The 24,080-nt window shown below is 39.0% G+C and overlaps 1 protein-coding gene across 1 annotated transcript in view; it reads left to right on the top strand.

Moving 5' to 3' along the window:
• gnl2 (G protein nucleolar 2) overlaps nucleotides 1–24,080 on the top strand; it is a 48,489-nt gene that overhangs the window by 4,073 nt on the left and 20,336 nt on the right. The window contains exons 3-9 of the mRNA XM_060847119.1: nucleotides 2,368–2,462; nucleotides 5,541–5,680; nucleotides 11,599–11,783; nucleotides 12,573–12,639; nucleotides 13,288–13,446; nucleotides 14,585–14,698; nucleotides 22,259–22,387. Coding sequence (XP_060703102.1) covers nucleotides 2,368–2,462; nucleotides 5,541–5,680; nucleotides 11,599–11,783; nucleotides 12,573–12,639; nucleotides 13,288–13,446; nucleotides 14,585–14,698; nucleotides 22,259–22,387 — 889 coding nt within the window. The remainder of the gene's footprint in view (nucleotides 1–2,367; nucleotides 2,463–5,540; nucleotides 5,681–11,598; nucleotides 11,784–12,572; nucleotides 12,640–13,287; nucleotides 13,447–14,584; nucleotides 14,699–22,258; nucleotides 22,388–24,080) is intronic.

Below are 24,080 nucleotides of genomic sequence, written 5' to 3'. Positions count from 1 at the left end.
CTGTCTAGTCCCACCTGCCAGCATACTGCCCATATCCCTCCAAACCCTTCCTGTTCATATACCCATCTAAATGCTTCTTAAATATTGCAATTGTACCAGCCTCCACCACTTCCTCTGGCAGCTCATTCCATACACGTACCACCCTTTGTGTGGAAAAAGTTGCCCCATGGTCTCTTTTATAACTTTCCCCTCTCAACCTAAACCTATGCCCTCTAGTTCTGGACTCCCTGACCCCAGGGAAAAGACTTTGTCTATTTACCCCATCCATGACCCTCATAATTTTGTAAACCTCTATAAGGTCACTCCTCAGCCTCTGACGCTCCAGGGAAAACAGCCCCAGCCTGTTCAGCCTCTCCCTATACTCTAAATCCTCCAACCCTGGCAACATCCTTGTAAATCTTTTCTGAACCCTTTCAAGTTTCACGACATCTTTCTGATAGGAAGGAGGCCAGAATTGCACGTGATATTCCAACAGTGGCCTAACCAATGTCCTGTACAGCCGCAACATGACCTGACCAATAATGGAAAGCATACCAAATGCCTCCTTCACTATCCTATCTACCTGCGACTCCACTTTCAAGGAGCTATGAATCTGCATTCCAAGGTGTCTCTGTTCAGCAACACTCCCTAGGACCTTACCATTAAGTGTATAAGTCCTGCTAAGATTTGCTTTCCCAAAATGCAACACCTCGCATTTATCTGAATTAAACTCTATCTGCCACTTCTCAGCCCATTGGCCCATCTGGTCAAGATCCTGTTGTAATCTGAGGTAACCTTCTTTGCTGTCCACTACATCTCCAATTTTGGTGTTATCTGCAAACTTACTAACTGTACCTCTTATGCTCGCATCCAAATCATTTATGTAAATGGCAAAAGGTAGTGAACCCAGCACCGATTCTTGTGGCACTTCGCTGGTCACAGGCCTTCAGTCTGAAAAACAACCCTCCGCCACCACCCTTTGTCTTCTACCTTTGAGCCAGTTCTGTATCCAAATGGCTACTTCTGCCTGTATTCCATGAGATCTAACCTTGCTAATTAGTCTCCCATGGGGAAGAAGTGCCGGAAGACTGAAGGTTGGCTAACGTGGTGCCACTGTTTAAGAAGGGTGGTAAGGACAAGCCAGAGATCTATAGACCAGTGAGCCTATTGTCGGTGGTAGGCAAGTTGTTGGAGGGAATTCTGAGGGACAGGATGTGCGTGTATTTGGAAGGGCAAGGACTGATTAGGGATAGTCAACGTGGCTTTGTGCGTGGGAAATCATGTCTCACAAACTTGATTGAGCTATTTGAGGAAGTAACAAAGAGGAAACATAACAGACCCTCATGGAATTCCAGCTTAATTGTGTTTACTTTATGGAACATTAATCAGAGAAGTTAATATAGCAGCCTTCTTGCGTTCTTTCTGTGGGAGTCTCTGTGACACACTACTTTAAAGATAAGACAGCAAGAAGATCTCTGTATGTCAGCATGAGAGAGATTCTCAACCTGATGAGATGACAACAATCCAGCTAAGATCTGTTATATTGACGCAGGCTCGGGCCACCACTTGAAAGCCATAAATGTGAGTTAAACAAGCCTGCCGAAGACAACACAGCTTCAGAATTGCAACTTCAATTTTGTAGTCCCTTCACTTCAAAACAGTATCTTTAAACAAGATGCAACGATAATAGACAGCTCTTACATCCATCGCAAAGAATCTTTTATCTGTGTCTACTTTTAATCATTTTTACTTGGAAACTTTGAGAAATAGTTGTAACTAAATAACCATTGATCTTATTTAAAAGGTTAAGCCTTACACTTTTTTAAACTTGGAAAAATTAAAAACAAAAGAGTTCAACAAGCTATATAAGCTCAATGTGTTCACACGCAAAGTTGCAGACATGCTTTGTGTGATCATGACACCAGCTTGTTATCTACACAGTGCAGATCTCTGAAATTTAGTTATGATGTTGCATAAAATTACAGCAAAGGGTCTGATGCAGTTAGCTCTTAAGTGTTGAGAGACTTGGCAGGTGAATATTGGGTTTACATTGAACATTTAGCTATATGATAGTGGAAGTTTACCATTGTTGTATTTTCTAATATGATTTCTGAGGTGGTGCCCAATGATTAAAATCATTTTTGTATTTAAATGGAAAGTAGTTTGAGATACTCAATAGTTGAATCCTTATGGTTTATCAACCTTACATTCTGTTAAGAATGCTCACACTTCTGCTCATGTTTTGTGATTGTGCTTTTCTCAAAAAAGTTGGACTGTTGACCTCCTTATGACTTGATCTATTAATTGTACTTTTGTTCTACTTCAACGTTTACTAATTGTTCTGAAGCACAGAACCATTTTATACTTAATGATATTTTTCCTTTGTAGAAACAAAGCAGGAAAGATCATCCGGCCCCTGCAATTCCAGTCAAAAGTTTCATCCGGCACTACTGCCCGCGTGGAACCAAATATCAAGTGGTTTGGTGAGTTCATATTTTCTGTGCAGAAGGTGGAGGAAGATAATGGGTATAATTGGTTTGATGCACATGCGGTGCTGGCATGCATAACTGAATGTGTTCGATTTGGGCAGTTGAAGTCAGCAGCAGACTTGTTGTCTGGGCCTCTGCAGGAACTGCAGCTAAAATCTGTCTCTTAATTTCTTAAAGATGGGAGGGATTTGAAGCAGTAGTACAAGTCAAAGGGATTAAGATGAAATATGAGTGAACTTGTGTTCAGTTCAATCTCTTCTGGTATTTGTACAACCTATAGTTGTTAATTAGATCACAAAAGTTACTTCATTTGATTAAGTGATAAGATATTACATATGTCAAATGGCAGAAGTGCAAGGTTTTTTTATTAGCTTTTACAGCAACTTAAACCCTTTTGTTTAATATAAACACATGGAACAAATACGTCTCAGTGTATTTTTGTGTAAACTCACTTTTAAAAATAGTATATATTGATATATTAAAACTTTAGATGCAGGAGTTGCTGGGAGTGAAGGAATGTAGGAGCAGGAGAAGGCCATTCAACCATCCAAGCATATTGCGACATTGTAAATCGTGGCTGATCATCAATATGCTGCCGTATTCCTATGCTGTCTCAATATTACTTGGTGTCATTGGTACCTAGAAATTTCAATCTCCGTCTTGAACTAATGACTGAATGTCCACAGCCTTTTTTGATAGAAAATGTTAACGTGTTGTCGCCCATTGAAGACATTCTTTTTCATTTCCATCAAATGCCTTTCCTTTGATTTAGAGACTGTCTCTTTCTAGTTCTAGACCCCACAACCAAGGGAAGTATCCTTTCTGGATCTACTCTATCTATTCCTCGAAGAGTTTTGTATGTTTTCATCAATTGTCTCTCATTCATCTAAACTCCAGAGAAAACAGGCCAAGTTTTTTTTAGATTACTTACAGTGTGGAAACAGGTACAACAAGTCCACACCGACCCGCCTAAGCGCAGTCCACCCATTCCCCTACATTTACCCCTTTACCTAACACTACGGGCAATTTAGCATGGCCAATTCACCTGACCTGCACATCTTTGGACTGTGGGAGGAAACCGGAGCACCCGGAGGAAACCCATGCAGACACGGGGAGAATGTGCAAACTCCACACAGTCAGTCGCCTGAGTCGGGAATTGAACCTGGGTCTCTGGCGCTGTGAGGCAGCAGTGCTAACCACTGTGCCACCGTTCCTCCCCCTCTCATCATAGGGCAATCTCACCATCCAGAAATGAGTCTGGTGAACCTCTGCTGTACTGCCACTGTGATAAGTATATCCTTAGGTATGAAGTCCAGAACTGCACTCAATCCGAGTGCAGTTGCCCCACTGTTTGATACAAGTGAACAAAACTTTGCTCCTGAACTCTCATCCTGTTGCCTTGTGAATTGCTTGCTGCACCTTTATACTAGTTTTCATTGACTAATAGAGAGCATCTAGGTTCCTTTGAACATCAACACTTTTCAGTCTTGTATCATGCAAGTAATACTGTGTACCTTCATTCCTCCTACGAAAATGGATGATCTCTCACTTATTCCTTCTGCTGTCCTCTTGCCACCTTAGCCTGTTTAAATTCTATGAAGCCTCTCTTGTATTTCCCAACTCTCATCGCCTCATAATTTCGTCTCACCTGCAAACTTAGAAAACTGACAGATGGTCCCTCTAGTCAAATCATTGTTATAGATGGTAACCACTTGGGTCCAAGCATTGATGCATGTGATATCCTACTGGTCATTGTCTGTCAATCTGAGAATGACCCACTTATTCCATTTCTCTGCTTTTAGCCTATTAACCAATCCTCATACCGTAGAATAATAGAATCCCTTTAGTGCAGAAAGAGACTGTTTAGCCCACTGAGTCTGCACCAACCCTCCGAAGACCATCCAAACCAGCATCCCCCCTACTCCATCCCCATCCCCATAACCTTACCTTTAACATGACTAACCCACTTAGCCTGCACATCCCTGGAAACTACAGGGCAATTTTCAGCATGGCAATTGACCTAACCAGAATGTTACCCTCAATTTTATGCCTTCAGTTTTGATTACTGTCCTCCTGTGTGGGACTTTATTAAAAGACTTCTGAAAATCAAAATGCACCACGTCCTTGTTGACTCTGCTAGTAATATCCTTTTAAACCCCAATTAGGTTTTGAAATGTGGTTTCCACTTCAGAAGTCCACATTAACACTGTACATTGAGGCCAATGTCTTAGTACCAGTAATCAATCCTTTATAATAATTTATTCATATTTCCTTCTGCTGGCATCGAACTCGCAAGTCTGTTGCTGATTTTCTTTCTTTTTTTAAACAGTTAGGATACATTTCCAACCTTTCAATTTGTAAGTACTGTTGCAAAATTCATAGAGACTTTGCAACAAGGTCACCAGTGTATCCACTATACTTATAGACGTCTCTTTCAATGCAGGTTAAGGTCATCGGGTCCTGAAATTTCTCCATTTTAAGGTCTCCAGTAGTACTTTTTCTTTTACCACAGGTTATGCCTGTCGGTGCTACAAATACAAGAACATTAAAGGGTTAACCAGCAGATGTTTTCTAATTCACCTGCTCAGAGACCTCTGGACCAGATGGAATTTGAGCTCGGGCCTCCTGGCCCAGATTAGAGATGTTACCGTTGTGCCATAGGAGGGCTTTAAGGGTTAACAGAATATGTTTATTATTTAACCTGTTTTTCTAATTGACCTGTTCAGAGATGTTATTACAAACCTCTGGAGCAGATGGGATTGAACGTGGGCCTCCTGGTCCAGGGGTAGGGACATCAACACTGTGCCACAAGAGGGCTCCAAGGGTTAACCTTGTATCCAGGATTTCTCAACTTAAGTGTCTGATCTCAGTTCCCCTCTCAGACGAAATGTAGAATTCATACAGTCAGTTCTGCTGGGAAAGTTTCCCTCCATATAATAGCTATTCCAAGAGCAGAAATCTGGGCGTGTAAGTTCCCTGTATTCTTATTTTAGTATTGTGCCACTCAGATTTTCAAACAAAATCTATCTTCTAAAAATATACTGGTAAAATCTTTTTTTGTTTTGTGAACAGCTAACACACGTGTCATAAACCAGTCATTGCTACAAAAATTCCAAGATGAAATGGGCAACGTGATGAAAGACCCTTATAGAGTAGTTATGAAGCAGACCAAACTTCCAATGTCCCTCCTCAATGACCGAATCAAGCCTCACGTAAGTTATTAATTTTTTTTATTGATTTAGATAGAAATTTATTCTTAAAATGTCTCTTGGTCATTGAGGTTGACTTGCATCCTCACAAGTTCAGTGGGTGCTGAGATGTCTGATTAAGTTCATTCAGCAAACTCTGCAGGAAAGTTGGTACTTCAAAGGCTGAGTAGATGGGTTGTTTCCTTTCAAAGCCTCCACTTCATCTACACAAGTTTTGAAAAACCATCTTTTTTTTTGGTGCCTTCTCGAATGAATCTTTTTGTTTTGGTCGGTCACAAGCCTTGGGTTGTGCATGGTATGGTATGTTTTACTTCTTCAGGGACATGTTAAAGATGTCCATATATATTTCCACTGTCCTCCTGGGAGTCTCCTACTGTGTCCGAGTTCCAAATTGAGAAATTGCTTCAGGAGCTGCAGTCAGCATTAGGATGATATGTCCTGTCCAGCAAAACCAGTTTTGTGTGATGAGTGCCTCATTGCTGAGCTATTGCACTGATTTTCTTGCCACTGGATTTGAAAAATGTTGTTGGATGTTGCTGGTGACGTTTGTCTCGCACTTTTCATTTACATAGGTTATCCAGTTCTCTGAAGCTGATAGGGGTATGGGGATCACTGTGACCTGATAAACAATAATCTTAATTTTGGGCTTGAGACCCTGATTCTCGGACACCTCCTTCCCCTCTCAGCCAAAGGCTGAGCTGGCCACATGGAAGCGAGGATGAATTTTGTTATTTGTGTCTGCCTGCATTCAGAGAATATTCCTGAGACCAGGAAAATGGTCCTCATTTTGCAGTATCTTGCCATTATCTTAATCAGTTCTGGCTGGAAAAGCTCATTAGGGTTCCTGGTGTTAATTAAAAGATCCATTTATCATATACTTCGGTCAGAGAGTTGACATAACCTGGATTTCTGCTTATGACTGCATACACATAAGCTGCTTCAGCTCAATTTAGCTCTTTAAGCTTGGTCTGGTTTTGGATTGAAGGCAGATGTAATCTGAACAGTTTCCTGTCTATGCTGAAAATTATTTCTACGTGGCTAATTTGTTGGGGATGAGATACAATACAGATAATGGAGAAGAGTTGGTGCAATGCAACAACCTTGCTTTAAGTCCAGATTTCATTGAGCTAAGATTTGTGATCACCCGACTTGCACTTTGTTGTGGAAGAGATGGAAACTCCTGACAACTTTGAGGATGCCAAATTTGATGAAAATACTTCTTAAGCCTTCAAAGGAGACAGAGACAAGGGTTTTAGTAAGGTCAAAACAGTGGATGTACTGTTCTTTACACTTTTCTTGAATTTACTATATTGTGTAAGTCTTGGACAAATATTGCACTGACACTTTGGAAGGAGTTCCCCATCCATTGGAATGAGGCAGTGGAGGAGGATCCTTACCATTTCAGAATCTGATCATCAGTTGGTAGCCATTGTTGATGGAACCTTGTTTGCTGGTTGGAGTTCTGAATGCAATGTTGCAGTTAAAGTGGAGATGATTTGTTGCATCTAGATTTCTCACTGTTTATGTTAAAATACAAATCGTCAAAAAGAAAATGCTCTGCATCTTTCAAATTTCAGTCACTTGACATTTGTGTGTAATTTCTTGGTAGTGTAGACTGAAGTTGTTTGTTGTGAAGTTCATTGGCAGTGATGGTGTAAGTTCTGATGGTACTTTATTCATGTTGGCAATATACCATGGAGGAAATGCAGTGCCAAAGATTTTCCAATAAATTCAAAGTGGAAAGGTAAAAATTAAATCATAAATCGTAATTGGGAAAACCGCTTCAATCACTCTCCTGGGGAGGCTAAATATGCTGCTGGCTGGAAACAGTTTCAACTTTGTAATTTTAATCAGGAATACAACTTGTGGCTTTTGGACTGCTGTATTTTTAATGCATTTTTGTGTGAGGCTGTTCCATGGTATCATAAGCTTTAGACTTCTGACAGTTGTATCCTGTTTGGGATCACATTCAGCATTAGGTAAAACTTGTCTTAAGTAAAGCATTTTATCCTGTTGCTGTCACATTTGGAATAATTCAAAAAGAGTCCTGCCTTTAGAACTTTTGAGAAGCTGCATGCCTGATCCCTTTTAAAGAAGGGTTTTCTTTCAAAGGAATTTGTGGAACACTTTTAAAATTTCTTTTGCCCTTCAGCATTTGCCACAATTTAATCAAAAGCATAAATAAGTAAAGCATTCTGATCCTTCTTGCCAAATCGCTTTTTTTTAGCAGTCATGGAGGTCCTTGCCTCTTGGTAGTCAGAAATTATTGTCACTCCTGAAAATAGTGCTTTCAATATGTAACTCCCTATATATGGAGCTATTTAAAAAGCTGATATTGAGATCCAGTGGCATAATCCAGTTTTCTTTTGACCAGTCACTGACCGTTCTAGCAAAATTACTCTGATAATCATAAAATAATTTTGCACGTCATAGAAATGTACAACACAGAAACAGACCCTGCTGTCCAACTTGGCCATGCCTACCAGATATCCTAAATTAATCTAGTCCCATTTCCCAGTGCTTGGTGCTATCCCTGTCAACTCGTCCTATTCACATACCCGTCCAGATGCCTTTTAAATGACTAGTCTCCTCCAGTTCCTTTGGCAGTTCATTCCATATATGCACCACCCTCTGCATGAAAATGTTGCCCCTTCGGTCCCCTTTAAAGTTTTGCCCTCTGTTTTGTATATTTATGTATGTTTTGCACTTTCTATCATATTTTAAAAGTGGAAGCATTCTTTTCTTGCTAATGTTCAAGTTAGTTACCAAAGATGAACTCCATGTAATATTCAAATAATACTTGATCTTTAATTAGCCATGGCACAATAACTTTGTCTTAAGTGGTATGAAAATTACTGATCACCAAAATATTTAGATGTTTGAGGGACCTGATGTGAGCAGCTGCTCATCAAGAAAAGATTTGCTGGTGAAACATTGAACTTTATTGATTTGTCTTCAAATCATTTTTGGACGTAATAACGTATATGTACTCGTCTCACTATTTTGATCTATAGAATTGTACCACCCAAATTTCAGGTTGAAATTTCTGATAAATTGTTTTCTCCAAACATTTTACAGATTATCAGACATTTGAAAAGATATTTTAACCCAGTGTGGAGTAGTTATTTTGAGTATCCATGCTATGTAGAGTCATAGAAATGTACAGCATGGAAACAGGCCCTTCAGTCCAACCCGTCCATGCCGACCAGATATCCCAACCCAATCTAGCCCCACCTGTCAGCACCCGACCCATATCCGTCCAAACCCTTCCTATTTGTTTACCCATCCAAATGCCTTTAAAATGTTGCAATTGGATCAGCCTCCACCACTTCCTCTGGCAGCTCATTCCATGCACATACTCTGTGTGAAAAAGTTGCACCTTAGGTCTCTTTTATATCTTTTCCCCTCTCACCCTAAACCTATGCCTCTAGTTCTGGACTTGCCCACCCAAGGGAAAAGACTTTGTCTATTTATCTCCTCCATGCCCCCTCATGATTTTGTAAACCTCTATAAGGTCACCCCTCCTCTTCCAACGCTCCAGGGAAAACAGCCCCAGCCTGTTCAGCCTCTTCCTCATGCTCAAATCCTCCAACCTTCGCAACATTCTTGTAAATCTTTTCTGACCCCTTTCAAGTTTCACCACATTTTTCCGATAGGAAGGAGACTAGAATTGCATGCAATATTCAAACAATGGCCTAACCAATGTCCTGTACAGCCACAACATGACTTTCCAACTCCTGTACGCAATACTCTGACCAATAAAAGAAACCATACCAAACGCCGCCTTCACTATCCTATCCACCTGCGACTCCACTTTCAAGGAGCTATGAACCTACACTCCAAGGTCTCTTTGTTCAGCAACACTCCCTCGGACCTTACCATTAAGTGTATAAGTCCTGCTAAGATTTGCTTTCCCAAAATGCAGCACTTCGCATTTATCTAAATTAAACTCCATCTGCCACTTCTCAGCCCATTGGCCCATCTGGTCAAGATCCTGTTGTAATCTGAGGTAACCCCTTTTGCTGTCCACTACACCTCCAATTTTGGTGTCATCTGCAAACTTACTAACTACCTCTTATGCTCGCATCCAAATCATTTATGTAAATGACAAAAAGTAGTGGACCCAGCACTGATTCATGTGGCACTCCGAATGATCCAATGATCATTAGTTATACCTTGAAATATGCTGTTTAGTAACTATATTTGAGTGCTGGTTGAGGAACCTGGTCTTAAATATATTATACACTAATTCAGGCCTGATGGTTACTCCCATGTCATGTCATGTATCTGCATCGTGTATTAAACCTGCGCATTTCAGTTCAGAGTTGTCCACTTAATATCTTTTTGGTTTTATGTAGATAAAGTGGTGTTGCAAACCCAGAATACATTGTTATGTACCTGTGAATATTATAGTTTGTAGATGTTGTTCACTGGTATCTCGTCAGTGTGCTTAGTACATTTTCTGAGTCTCATGAACATGGAGAAGGTTGAGCTTATAAGGATAAACAGGGTTAGCAGAATTAACTACATTGAAAAGATAATTCTATTTGTGTCCACGATCTCTCAAAAATGACCCATGAACAAACAATTAACATTCTATATTTTTTCAAAAATATGATAAGGATGTGAGGATTAAAAATTATGTATTTGACTGTCAGCTTTGTAGTTTTAGACTTGTAGTTCAGTGTAGTAGCAGACTGAGGCAATTCAGTCTCTTGAAAGTATTCCACCTCTCAATAAGATCAATTACGGTTAATATGTACTGTGGCCAAACCAGAAAGAACCATGTCTGTGCACGTGAAAGGCTCGAGAAGTAGATAACTTTGGAGGAAGGAGGGCAGTGCCTGGACACCAGCTTTCATACATTTGCTTTATGAATCCCAGGTCTTCCTGTAAACAGTTTCAATTATTACTTCTCTCTACGTATTAGATTGTGTTTGTCACTTTGATTGTTTTCCCCTCAAATAAGTTAACATCGGTTATGTGATTGAAATTCTATCTTGAGTCAATTTTTGGCCATCGCTGTTATGCAGGTAATCTGATTAGGAACATGCTCTTCATCTTGCTCAATCCATTTGTATTTGTTATTTGTACCTTAGGTACTGATGCATTTCTTAGCTCAGTTGTCTATATGGATATTTGCTTTGCTTTACAATTATTCTTTCTGCCATCATGATTTCAGGGATGTGAAAGCATTGTTCTGCGTTTAGAAAGCATATTCATCCATTCATGATTTAAAATGAAGGATCTAAAATTCTGCCTGGAAAAGCAGCATCGTAGAAATTGTTGAAATTCGTTCAATATGATTGGACCATTGTCATTTCAAGCTATCTCTTTTTTTCTTTTTTTGTAAACCTCTTTTACTTCCGTTCTTTTCTCAAAGTTGACAACTTCTGCAGCTACAGGCTTTTCTTGGGTACCTTTACCAAGTTCTTCACGTATGAACTCAAGTAATTTGTTGGCAAGCTTTTCTGCAAGAAGAGAAGCAAAGCAATCAAGTTTAGTTGTTTCCTCAGATAATGCTGTCTGCTGCAGTAATCTCTCAATGGGGATTATTATATTTTCTGCAGGAGTGTGAACCTTGTACATTTTTTTTAAGATATTAATAATTGAAATTCAGAGAGCTTGTGCTGTTGTGATAGATGGTAGATCTATTCTCCTTTTGGATTGCTGCCCAGAGAGTGAAAGCTAAAATTTACCCTGTTGATTGCAGTATGCAATCCCCCACTCTACAATGGTCAAGATCAAAGGGTTTCCTGAACCAAATGACTCAGTACTACATTTGCACAATAAATTGTCCAGTGTAATGTAATGCAATCTAAGCTTGAACTTGAATCTATATTTGAGTATGTGTGTATTTGGGTAGATGATTTTCTGTTTCAGAGTGATGAATGTTGTCGCAAAACTTTGTTTGTTTACAGAATTCAAAAGTTCATATTCTGGATACGGAAACATTTGAAACAACCTTTGGTCCTAAAGCTCAACGAAAGAGGCCAAATCTTGGTGTCTGTGATGTGCAAAGCCTGGTGGAGAAAGCTCAGACATTGGCAGAAGAATATGATTTAGAAAAAGACCGAGATCTGGTTGTGGAAGACACTGGCGTAAGGTGAGTAAATTCTAGGAAGCTGTTGGGATGCACAAATGTAACTCTTGATTTTGAATATTGAAGATTTATTATTGGATTTGCCATAGTCCCTATGGAATGTACATTTAAAAATCAGTACAACATGCAAAATTACAAAGATGCCGCCAAAATCTCTTAAAAACTGTACCACTCAAAATTTGAGGGTACAACAAATTTTTTGGTATTTCAGCACTTCAGAATTTATTTTTCATCTGTGGTATCAGTAACAGCTGGAATATATTTCACTCGTTTAATTTTCAGAATTTGCCCTTTAACTTTCGTGAAAATCTTGTTGTTGCTGAGCCTGAAGTGGCCGCTACCACTCAAGCTCGCTGCTTTGTATCATTATGTGGCCAGGAGTGTTAGTGCTAAAGCCCAAGTTTCCAAATTCAATTGTGCGGTTATAGGGAAGATGCTAACTGAAGCCAGTCATTTTCTGGATGGATAGAAAGTGCCTGGCACTCACTCTAAGCGACAACTATTTGCTTAAGAGCATCACTGGTGAACGTTTGAATTATGGTTCAACTTTGGCCACCAATGGTGATTGATGAGGGGAAATTGTTCTTGGCACAATCAGAGATTTGATTCCAACAGTCATCTTTTTAAGGGGGAAAAAAAAACACCTGATGTGTGAGAGTTTTGGCCCATCAGTAATGAAAGGATGGTTACAAATGCATAAATGAAGTATGATGTGTATCTTGCAGGGAACGTGGGGCGGCTTAACGTAATGTGGTTGGTGATTTAAACACTGATAATTTCAATTTTGATTAGGGATGAAGTCAGAGAAGAAATCTTCAAAAAAGGGCAGTCTAAAAGAATATGGGGTGAGCTGTACAAGGTATGTACTTTGCTTGGAATTTTATCAATGGGTGTCTTCTGTCAGAATTTAGCAATAAACTGATTTGAAATGTTAGTCTAAACTAAATAATTACACTTTTCCTTTTGGCAAAAAATGGATAAGAATAATGATGGACGTGTGCTATGTAATTTTTTCATAAATTTCTTTATATCTATAACTTTATGGGAAGGTTTTTTATTTTCTCAGTTTGTAAATAGGATCAAATATCTCTATAATGAACTATTTTCTATTCTCTTTGCAAAGAATAGAAATGTCACCAATTTCCACATCAGACAGGAACCTGACTAAAATTGATTGCTGAAATCAAAGCAGAAATTGGTGGAAATACTCAACAGCATCAGTGAAGAGAAAACAGAGTTCATGCTTCAGATTCATGACCTACTGAGTACTTATAGCATTTTCTGCTTTTATTAGGGAGTTCATTATGTCGCCTATAATCATCTCCACTGCCATCACCACCCACCCCTTAAAATCTTTTTGAATACATATGTAAACATTGCCTTACTTCCCTTTATAATTATACGTACTTTTAAATACTATTTTAATGGTATGTTATAAATGATTTAATATAGGATGTGTATGTTTCTTTGTTGAACCTATTTAACAATAAAAATGATTTTTGGTTAGGTGATTGATTCATCGGATGTTATAATCCAAGTACTGGATGCCAGAGATCCAATTGGCACACGTTCACCCCATATAGAGGCTTACATAAAGAAGGAAAAGCCATGGAAACATTTGGTATTCGTATTTAATAAGTGTGACCTCGTACCTACCTGGGCAACGGTAACATTTTGGTTTTTATTTTATGATTACTTTCCTTTTCCAGTGTGGGCAAAGTTCCATCCTCTGATATCTGCAGTGGATGAGCAAAAAATTCAAACTCTCAAAATAGGAGTTGTGAAATCAAGATGTGTTTCTGTCCTTTTGTTTAATGACATACTGTTAAAATAATGTACATCACCAGAATAGTTACTAGGAAAATCTTCACTTTTGTTTATGAAATATAGATTTAGCATACTGTCTCCGTGATTCATGTATTTCTGTACTTAAAAATCTATCTCATGATGATGATTTAGTTGAATGATCTAAATGTTTGTGATTCTGGATGTAGGAACTCCCTGGAAAGTATGAGAGAATTTCAATTATTAGCATCTTGGTACAATGAGATAGGCAGACTAGTCATACTCAACATCAGATCCACAAACCAAGTTTGTAAAGGAATCCAGTTAATCAATTAATGAAGTGGGAATCTGCGAATACTTTTTCTTTGCAGAGGGAATTTGAGACCAGATATGTTGCTTTAGGATTGGATTCAGAGTCTCTCACTTTTTAAGCAGATCACTTCTGAATAACCGTGGCAAATTTTAAAAAGCCTTTAAAGACTTCACTGATCATTGAAGTAGTTGAACTATTCAGCCAATGCAGTAATCAATGGGATGTTCGTACATAAAGGTCTAGAATGAAGCTGTACAACATTAAGCAAGCACAGCAAACTTTTTATTAACCAGTACTTTATAAGCCCTAGAACTGTGCTGACTGATCAAATATTCCAGATAACTAGGAGGTACACATAACTGCAGTAAACCCTGAATAAGCAAAGCTTCAAGGCAGCGGCGTCCCACAAAAAGAAATCTGTGTAAAAATACCAACACACTTTCTAAAATTGATGTAAAAACGCACAAATAATAGAAACATAACGTGAGGGGTATGCACATCAATGTTATACTTTATTTACAGCATACATATTTAGACATCACAGTATTTGAGGAGTCAAGAGTGCAGGTTGATAAGTCGTTGGTTAAAACAAAGTTTTGTGTATATATTTTTGCAGTGAACTGTTACAATAATTGTGATTCCGCATATTGCAGGTTTTCTTTAGATATTGCATTAAAAGTGAATACTTACATTTTCTGTGCCCTAGAAACGATGGGTTGCAATCCTCTCACGTGAATATCCAACTCTTGCCTTTCACGCCAGCCTCACCAATCCCTTTGGAAAAGGTGCTCTCATCCAACTCTTGCGACAGTTTGGCAAGGTAAGAGGCCATTACAAAAAACCCACTTGGATGCAAACACGATCAGCATTGCAAAGAAAACTCACTTTGAAAATCTGTTGTGTGAGGTATTAAATGGATAAATTTTGGGTGATACTTATTTATGGTTCTACTTTGACCCCGTATAGCAGCATGTAACTAAATACAACTGTGATTCAGATTACACAATACACAGATTACAAGATGTTGCTCCCACAAATCCTCTTAATCTCAACTAAGATTAAACAAATCAAGTGACTAAAGGTGGATCGGATTTGCGGGTTGTAATGTCAGATGAACTAATCAGACTTGGTTAAGTACTTGGTTTTGGTTTGTTGAAAAAGCCACATGGTAGCAGGTAGTCAATTGTCACGATACAAATGAAACAAATATTCAGAATTTGCTGCAGAATGTATGTACTGTTGTCTGTCAAACAGGCAACATAATGAATAAATGATTTCAAAGAATTAACTACAGTAGTAGAGAAGCGGCAATAGGAAAACTAATAGGGTTAAAAGCCAGTAGGTTATCTGGATCTGTAGCTGCAGAAATATTGGAAGCACTGGTAGTAACTTTCTAAAATTTCTTAGATTTTGAAAAAGTCCAAGATGGTTAGAAAACGGTCATTAGAAACCCAACATTCTTATTCAAAAAAGGAAGGAGCCTAAGCAAAAAGATAACGACTGACCAGTCAGCTTAACATCTGTTCTTAAAAAAATGTTAAGGCTATGATAAAAGATGGCACGGTTGTACATTTGCAAGTACGTTATATAATTTTGCAGTGTGAGCATGGCTTCATGGAGAAAACTTACTGGAATCATATGAGAAGGGAACAGATAGAATAAATAAAGAGGAACTTGTCAATATAAGACGTATGGATTTCTGAAAAACTTTTGATAAGGAAAGAACGAATGGTGTTGGGGATAGTATATGAGTATGAATAGAGGATTAGCTAACAAATAGAAGACATTTGAGATAAAGGGGGCATTTTCAAGATGACTTGGATGAGGGAAGTGAATGTGCCATCACCTGTTTTGTGGATAATATAAAAATAGGTGGGAAGGCAAATTGTGAGCGTGTTGCAAAGGATGTGCAGAGGGATTTAGAAAGATTAAGTAAGTGGGCAAAATAATTGGCTGCTGGAATATATTGTAGAAAAATGGGGAGGGATTCTGCACTTTGCTAGGAAGAATAGAGGAGCTGAATATTATTTAGATGGGTGGCACAGTGGTTAGCACTGCTGCCTCACAGCACCAGAGACCCGGGTTCAATTCCTGCCTCGGGCAACTGTCTGTGTGGAGTTTGCACATTCTCCCCGTGCCTGCGTAGGTTTCCTTTGGGTGCTCCAGTTTCCTCCCACAGTCCAAAGATGTGCAGGTTAGGTGAATTGGCCATGCTAAATTGCCCGTAGCCTGAGGCAAAGAGGTAAATGTAAGGGAATTGCTCTGGGGGGTTGCTCTTCAAAGGGTCAGTGTGGACTTGTTGGGCTGAAGGGCTTGTTTCCATGCTGTAAATATTCTAATCTAAATGCGGAAAGTCTACATAAAGTTGCAGCACAAGAAGCTATGGGTTTATAAATCAAATGGCTAGCATACAAGTTCAACAGTCAGTAGGGAAGGCAAATGATTTTTTTTAATTTCAAAAGGAATGAAGGACATAAGTAGGGAAGTCTTGCTAAAACTATGCAAGGCATCAGTTAGAATAGACCTTGAATACTGTGATTAGTTTTGGGTCCTTATCTAAGGAAATACATCCTGGCATTGGAGGCAGTTTAGAGAAAGTTCAACAGTTTGATCCTAGGTGTGGAGGGATTTTCTTATGAGAAGTTGAGTAGGTTGTTCCTGTACTCACTGGTGTTTAGAAGAATGAGAAGCTACCACGTTGAAACATAGAAGATTTTTAGGGAACTTCACAGGATTTATATTGAAAAGTTGTTTCCCCTTGTGGGAAAATCTAGGACCAGACTTTGTAATTTCAGAATAGTGTAAACACTAATGAACTTACCAATTGTCTGATTTACCCCTAAACCTTGCTAAAGTATATGGTTTTTCTTTCAATTTAATGCTGTTGCTAACTTTCCTAGTTAGTCACGGGTGGCTAACCCCCTTCGTAGAATCTTCCCTCTTTGGGCTTTATCTTTGTTGTGAATCATGAGCTATTTTCTTAAATGTCTGCCATTGTTTCTCAATTACTTTGCTGCTAAACCCCTTTCCTAGTCTACTTCACGTAAGTTCGGATTCATTCCTTTGTAATTATTCTTATTTAAGTGTAACAGAGATCTTTCTGACTCAAGTTTGTCCCCCTCTGAATGATAAATTCTGCCATGAAATTTTCTAGGGAGTTTTATTCTGAGATCATTTCTTAAATCTGCCTAATTACATATTGCCAAATGTAATGTGGCCTGGTCCCTGATTAGATGCTCAACATGTTGTTTTTAAAAACTGTCCTGAGTACCCTGTGAATTCTTCCACATCTAAATTTGACTTTCCCAATCTATATGAAGATTAAGGTCACCTGTGGTTAATGAACTGCCTTTTTTTTTAATATGCCTTCATTATCTTTGAATTTATTGTCTCTTTTTATAAAACAGATGTGAGGGGACCTATAGGCTATGCCCATGAGTGTTGTCGTCCCTGTAATTTCTTGACTCCAGCCATATGGGTTTTACATCTTCCAATCCAAGATCATTTCTTGCTATTATATTTAGTTAATCCCATACTGATAAAGCTGATTCATTATTATGCCATTTCAAAAAGTCACATATCCCTGAATATTTATTTTTCAGCTTTGGTCTGCTTGTAACTATTTTTCTGTAATAGCTATAAGATTATACCCCCTCCTTTTCTGCTGTTAATTCATTTGTTTTGCTCCAGATACGATGTGCATTTGAGTAAAGAGCCATTTGGGTTGTCTTTTTAAATTTTTTCTGCTTTGACCCTATTTCCTGCTGCTTTATGGTCATACTCTCTGTACGTTCCTGTCCCACTTGGGATATTGTTATCCTAATAGTTGCCCTACAGTGTTGCCATATCCTTTTTATTTGGTAAGCCTAGGTTTCCCCTCTCCCAAACCCTTTTCACCTCTAATTTCTTTTTAAAGCTCTGTCCACAGCCCTAGTATTCAATTTGTTTGGGTACAGGTTCCAGTTCAATTCAAATAAAGCTACCTTCTACCTCATTATCCCAAAAACTGAAATCCAGTCCACACTCTCTATTCTTTGAGCCATGTATTTAATTCTTTGACTATGTGTTCTTTGTCAGTTTGCTTGTGACTCAAGTAATAATTCAGCGATTATTTCCTAGAGGTTCTGCTTTTTAAAATGGTACATTTAATTGAAATTATTTTATAAGTACCTCTTTTCTCGTCCTTTCAATGTTGTTGATAACAATGTGGGTGACAACAACTAGAATTCCCGACTCAGGTGACAGATTGTGTGGAGTTTGCACGTTCTCCCCGTGCCTGCGTGGGGTTCCTCCGGGTGCTCCGGTTTCCTCCCACAGTCACAAAGATGGGCGGGTCAGGTGAATTGGCCATTCTAAATTGCCCGTAGTGTTAGGTAAGGGGTAAATGTAGGGGTATGGGTGGGTTGCGCTTCGGCGGGTCGGTGTGGACTTGTTGGGCCGAAGGGCCTGTTTCCACACTGTGAGTAATCTAATCTGATCTTACTCTTGAGTTCTTCTCCTGCCTTGAGTGATGTCCTTAACCGAGGCACTGGGCAGGCAACACAACAGTGCCTGTCCTCCTACTTCTACTATCCCCCATCACAATTTTCTCCTCCAAACTGAGTGGTTCCCTTGTCTGTTAGCTCATCCTCCTTCAGTCCTCACTCTGGTCCACATAGCTTGTAAGAGCTTTGTAACTGTTGCACAATTGTAGGAGTGAGGCTGGGTTCTGGGAACCCTCCAGGTCCCCAAAGTTGTCTCATCTGTAGTTGTACCTCTTGTTCCTGATTCCAGACCAAACTCAAATGTACTACTCTTTGAAGGATTTGGCTGTTTTCTGCAGCAAAATATTCAGGTAACTTTCCTGATTTCTGATGTGCAATGTCTGCAGTTTGGCGACCAGCCTCTCAACTTGGATCTGATGTTCTTCAAGCAGCGAACACTTAGTACAGATGTGTACTCTCTGGATCACCTTGGCATCCAACAGCTCCCACCTGCTTCAGCAACAACAAATTACCAATATATTATTTGCCATCACTACATTATTTGGCTTTTAACTTAATTACTCCGTATTCCCCATTCTTTACATTTTATTGTAATTTTCTAAACTAAAAGGAAAGGAAGACATAAAAAAGGCTAGAGACCTTAAACGCGCAAGACGAGATATATTCACTAATCCTCGCCAAACAGTTGCTTTCCCTGCACTTGCATCACATTGTGATTTGTAGCTTCACTTCAGCACTGATCTCCCTGAAAGTAGTGCTCTCAATATGCTCCTTTTATCTACTCCTGCTCACCTCTCACTCTGGAGACATCTTGTAAACCTTAGTTAAAGCATCAATGTTGCCCTCTGCACCAAATTTGCACTATGAACCAAATTCTCAGCTGAATGTACTCAGCTTTTGTCTCACTCAGATGAGTGCTCCAGTCATGTTCTCAATGATTATTCCTGAAATTACCTTCCAGAAATTCCTTGTACTCGAATAGTCCAAAATTCTTTAAAGTTAGACCTGTCAATCGATTCTTTTGAAGACTCTGTGAAGCAGCTTTCATTGTAAAACGTTGCCAAGAACATGCTTAAACAATAAATGTCCTCTAACACAAGTAGATTAGGCAAAAATTTAAGATGCATAGGATGGGGAACGAAGCTGCAAGGGATTGACACAATTGAAATGTGGAGCTTATTCAAGGAACAGCTACTGCGGGTCCTTGATAAGTATATACTCATCAGGCAGGCAGGAAGTTGTCGAGAGAGGGAGCTATGGTTTACTAAAGAAGTTGAAGCTTTTGTCAAGAGAAAGAAGAAGGCTTATGTGAGGATAAAGTCTGAAGGCTCAGTTAGGGGGCTTCAGAGTTATAAGTTAGCCAGAAAAGATCTAATGAGAGGGCTAAGAAGAGCCAGGAGGGGGCACAGAAATTGTTGGGGAGGTAGGATCAAGGAAAACCCTATGGCCTTCTATGGATGTATCAGGAATAAAAGAATGACTAGAATAAGATTAGGGCCAATCAAAGACACTAGTGGGAATTTGAGAGAGGAATCTGAGGGTATAGTGGAAGCACTTAATAAATACTTTTTTTGCCTTTTTCCAATGTGAATACTAACAATGTTAGTGAGAATACAGAGATACAGGCTACTAGATTAGATGGGATTGCAGTTGACAAAGAGGAGGTTTTCGCAATTTGGGAAAATCTGAAAATAGATAAAATCCCTGGGCCGGATGGAATTTATCCTCTGATTCTTTGGGAAGCCAGGGAGGAGTTTGCAGAGCCTTTGGCTTTGACCTTTATGTCGTCATTTTCGATAGGAGTAGTGCCAGAAAACTGGAGTATACCAAATGTTCCCTTGTTTAAGCAGGGCAGTCAGGACAACCCGGGTAATTATAGGCCAGTGAGCCTTACTTCGATTGTGGGTCAGGTATTGGAAAATGATATGAGAGGATTTATAATCATATGGAAAGAAATAATTTGATTCAGGATGGTCAACACGGTTTTGTGAAGAGTTGGTCGTGCCTCAGTAACCATATTGAGTTCTTTGAGAAGGTGATAAAATAGTTGGATGAAAGTAAAGTGGTTGATATGGTGTATATGGACTCCAGTAAGATGTTTGATGAGGTTCCACATGGTAGACTATTGCACAAGATACGAGGTTTTAGGATTGAAGGTGATTTGGCGGTTTGGATCAGAAATTGGCTAGCTGAAATAAAACAGTGGTGGTTGATGGGAAATGTTCATCCTGGAGTCAGTTACCAGTGGTGTGCCGCAAGGATCTGTTTTGGGGCCAGTGCTGTTTGTCATTTTTATAAATGATCTGGATGTGGGCGTAGAAGGATGGGTTAGTAAGTTTTCAGATGACACTGAGGTGGGCAGAGTTGTGGATAGTGCCGAAGGATGTTGTGGGTTACAGAGGGACATAGATAAGATTCACAACTGGTCTGAGAAGTGGCCAATGAAGTTTAATGCAGAAAAGTGTGAGGAGATTCACTTTGGAAGAAGTAACAGGAATGCAGAGTACTAGGCTAATGGTAAAATTCTTGACAGTTTAGAAGAACAGAGACTCCTGTGTCCAGGTGCATAAATCCCTGAAAGTTGCCACCCAGGTTGTTAGGGTTGTTAAGAAGACATATGGTATGTTGATTTTGTTGGTAGGGAGATTGCTCCAAAACTCAATGAGGTCATGCTTCAGCTGTACAATACACTGATAAGGCCGCTCCTGAAGTATTGCAAACAGTCCTGGTCACTGCATTATAGGAAGGATGTGGAAGCTTTAGAAAGGTTTCCGAGGAAATTTACTAGGCTGTTGCCTGGTATGGAGGGAAGGTCTTACGAGGAAAGGCTGAGGGAACTAAGGCTGTTCTCTCATTGGAGAGAAGAAGGTTGAGAGGTGACTTAATTGTGACATGTAAGGCTGGACAGTGAGAGCCTTTTTCCTTGGATGGTGAAGGCTAACATGAGGGGACATAGCTTTACATTGAGGGGTAATAGATTTAGGACAGATATCGGGGTAATTTCTTTATTCAAAGAGTAGTAGGGGCATGGAACGCTGCAGTAGTAGACTTGTTGATGTTCAGGGTATCTAAATCGTCATTGGACATACATATGGATAATAATGGAATGCTGTAGTTTAGATGGGCATCAGATTGATTTTACAGGTTGGCACAATATCGAGGGCTGAAGGACTTGTATTGTCGGTGAAGTTCAATGTTCTGATGGAAGACGAGGTTTTGTATATGAGGAATTCTAATGTTTTCTGGATTTATTGTTTCTAAAATATTGCAAGAGTACGTGTGGATTTTGTAATTGTTCAGCACTTCAGTTTATGAAGATAAATATACTTTTGGAATGAATTTCTGGTTTCTTATTAAAATTCATCGTTTCACTTCTCTGAAAGTTACAATATGGTCAATCTTTTAGTAAACAAATTTTAACAATTTGTCATAAAATAAATTGCACAAGTCTGACAGCATTTGTGCAGAAAGATAATTGCATTTTATGTCCAATGTGATTCTTGTTCAGAACTGGGTTCCACAGATACTGAGAATTTCTGTTTTTATTTCTGATTTCTTTCTCCAGTATTTTGCTTTTATTCTTTGGACAATCAATGACAAAATGTTACCACTTTGGATATAATTCAAACGTTTGATGAATTAGTTCATAACTGCCAGATATTATTCCAATAATCTGCCCCTCACAGCTTGATTTAAGAATTTGAAATATGGAATAAAACTGCAGATTTGCAAAATTTTCTGTTTGGCATTAAATCAGCACTTAATGCAATATTATTAACTTTATTTTTAAGTCCTGGTAATTGTTCTGTGTCTTTTCTCTGCCACCAACACCTCTTTGAGAACTGTCTGAAGAATGTAAGTTTGTTGTGTGTAATTTGTCTTTTTGTTTTAAACAGCTTCACAATGACAAAAAGCAGATCAGTGTCGGTTTCATTGGCTATCCTAACGTTGGCAAGAGCTCTATCATTAATGCACTTCGATCCAAGAAAGTTTGTAATGTTGCACCTATTGCTGGTGAGACAAAGGTAGGTATTACAGACTTCAGTGTCTTCTAAAATTAAAATTTTGGAAGTATAACAAAATTCAGTTATCAACAAAATAGGATCAAAGTCTTACCTCCACATATGTGGTCAGTAAAGCTTCCATTTAAGTTGAATCTCCTTTTTAGTCTATTTGCTGTACTTAGGTCAACCATTCTGGTAATTAAACTTTTTTGTTGCAACCTGTCATCTTTGTGTCAGAACAAATCTTTAAGAGAAACCCATATAACTTATACATTTTCTGTTTCTGTCTCTGTCTGACTAACCAGATATTTCAGTAAATGTAGTAATTCTGTGTCATCAATGTAACTTGCTTTTTGTTCAAATGACTCTAGGCTGCAAATGAATGAGTTGCTTGGGTTTTGTAGATGACTGATCATGTTACAGCCTCAATCTTGTTACAAGCATACAATGAAATCAAAACATTAAATTCAAAATGCCCAGCAAGTCAGCAACATCTGGAGAGAAAATGGCATTAAAAATTCACGTCAATGATCTTTTATCAGAATGCTAAAGGCTTCAGTTTTGTCCCCACCTGTTTTTGTGCTATGCACATTTTTGAGCTGTTCTTATGTCCCCGTCCCCATCCCCTCAGTGCCCAGTTCTTCAAGCAGACGTTTTCCACTGTTTTATGGATATCGTCACCTCTCTTCAATATTCTTTGTACTTTTTTTTTGTCTCATCCTATCTGACAACCTCTGAGCTTGTTGCACTTCACTCCTTGTCACTCTACTTGCTGGTTATTTCCAGCATTTTAAGTTTCTATATCCAATTTCTAGCATTTGCAGTATTTTTCTTTTGTTATATAATTTGTGCACACTCCTGATTGACCGAAAAGGTGTATTTGGCATCTTAAGAAGCAAGATTTACTATTTTTTCCAGATTCATCAAGGTGTTATCAGAAGACTGATTGATTGATTTACTTCAAATTTCAGAATAAATAGTTCATTCACCACTGTACTGATGCTGTCACTGGGTGATCTCCTGAATAATCATAGGAAATTACGATGCTAAGATTGCAGCAGTTGTAATTTAACAATGTGTTTCTCTCTTATCCAATTTGATCTTTGAAGGTTAAGCTACTTAAGTCAACACGCCACTTGGTATGTAGGCTCACTCAATGATCATTTCAATATTAGATTCCTTCCAGTATGGAAACAGACCCTTTGGCCCAACAAGTCCACACCAACCCTCCGAAGAGTAACCCACCCAGACCCATTCCCCTTCCCCTTATTCACACCTGACTATGGGCAATTTAGCATGACCAATTCATTTAACCTGCACATCTTTGGATTGTGGGAGGAAACCGGAGCACCCGGAGGAAACCCAAGCAGACACAGGGAGCGGGATGGGACCATTCGTTGCCACCAATTAGCCACTGCCCTTTCACCGCCGAGGATGCTTCGCCACCGCCCATTGGCCACTGGGGACGATTCTCCACTGCGTGTTTGTAACTCATTTTTATGTATAAACCAATAAAATGATATTTATTTCACCTAATTTTTTATCAACATGTACTATGTTGTATAAATAATGGGGACTGAAGTATGAAAGAACAGACGGGAGGGAAAACAATCAGTATATATATATATATTTTTCCGGTAGCAAATAGTCTCCAGAGGCCAAATGACCCCAGTGGAGAAATGCTGGTGGCGAACCGGCAGTGCCTAATCGGTGG

Source organism: Hemiscyllium ocellatum, chromosome 30, assembly GCF_020745735.1.
Source record: "Hemiscyllium ocellatum isolate sHemOce1 chromosome 30, sHemOce1.pat.X.cur, whole genome shotgun sequence".
Taxonomy (NCBI): Eukaryota; Metazoa; Chordata; class Chondrichthyes; order Orectolobiformes; family Hemiscylliidae; genus Hemiscyllium; species Hemiscyllium ocellatum.
This window is presented reverse-complemented; position numbering and strand designations above follow the sequence as displayed.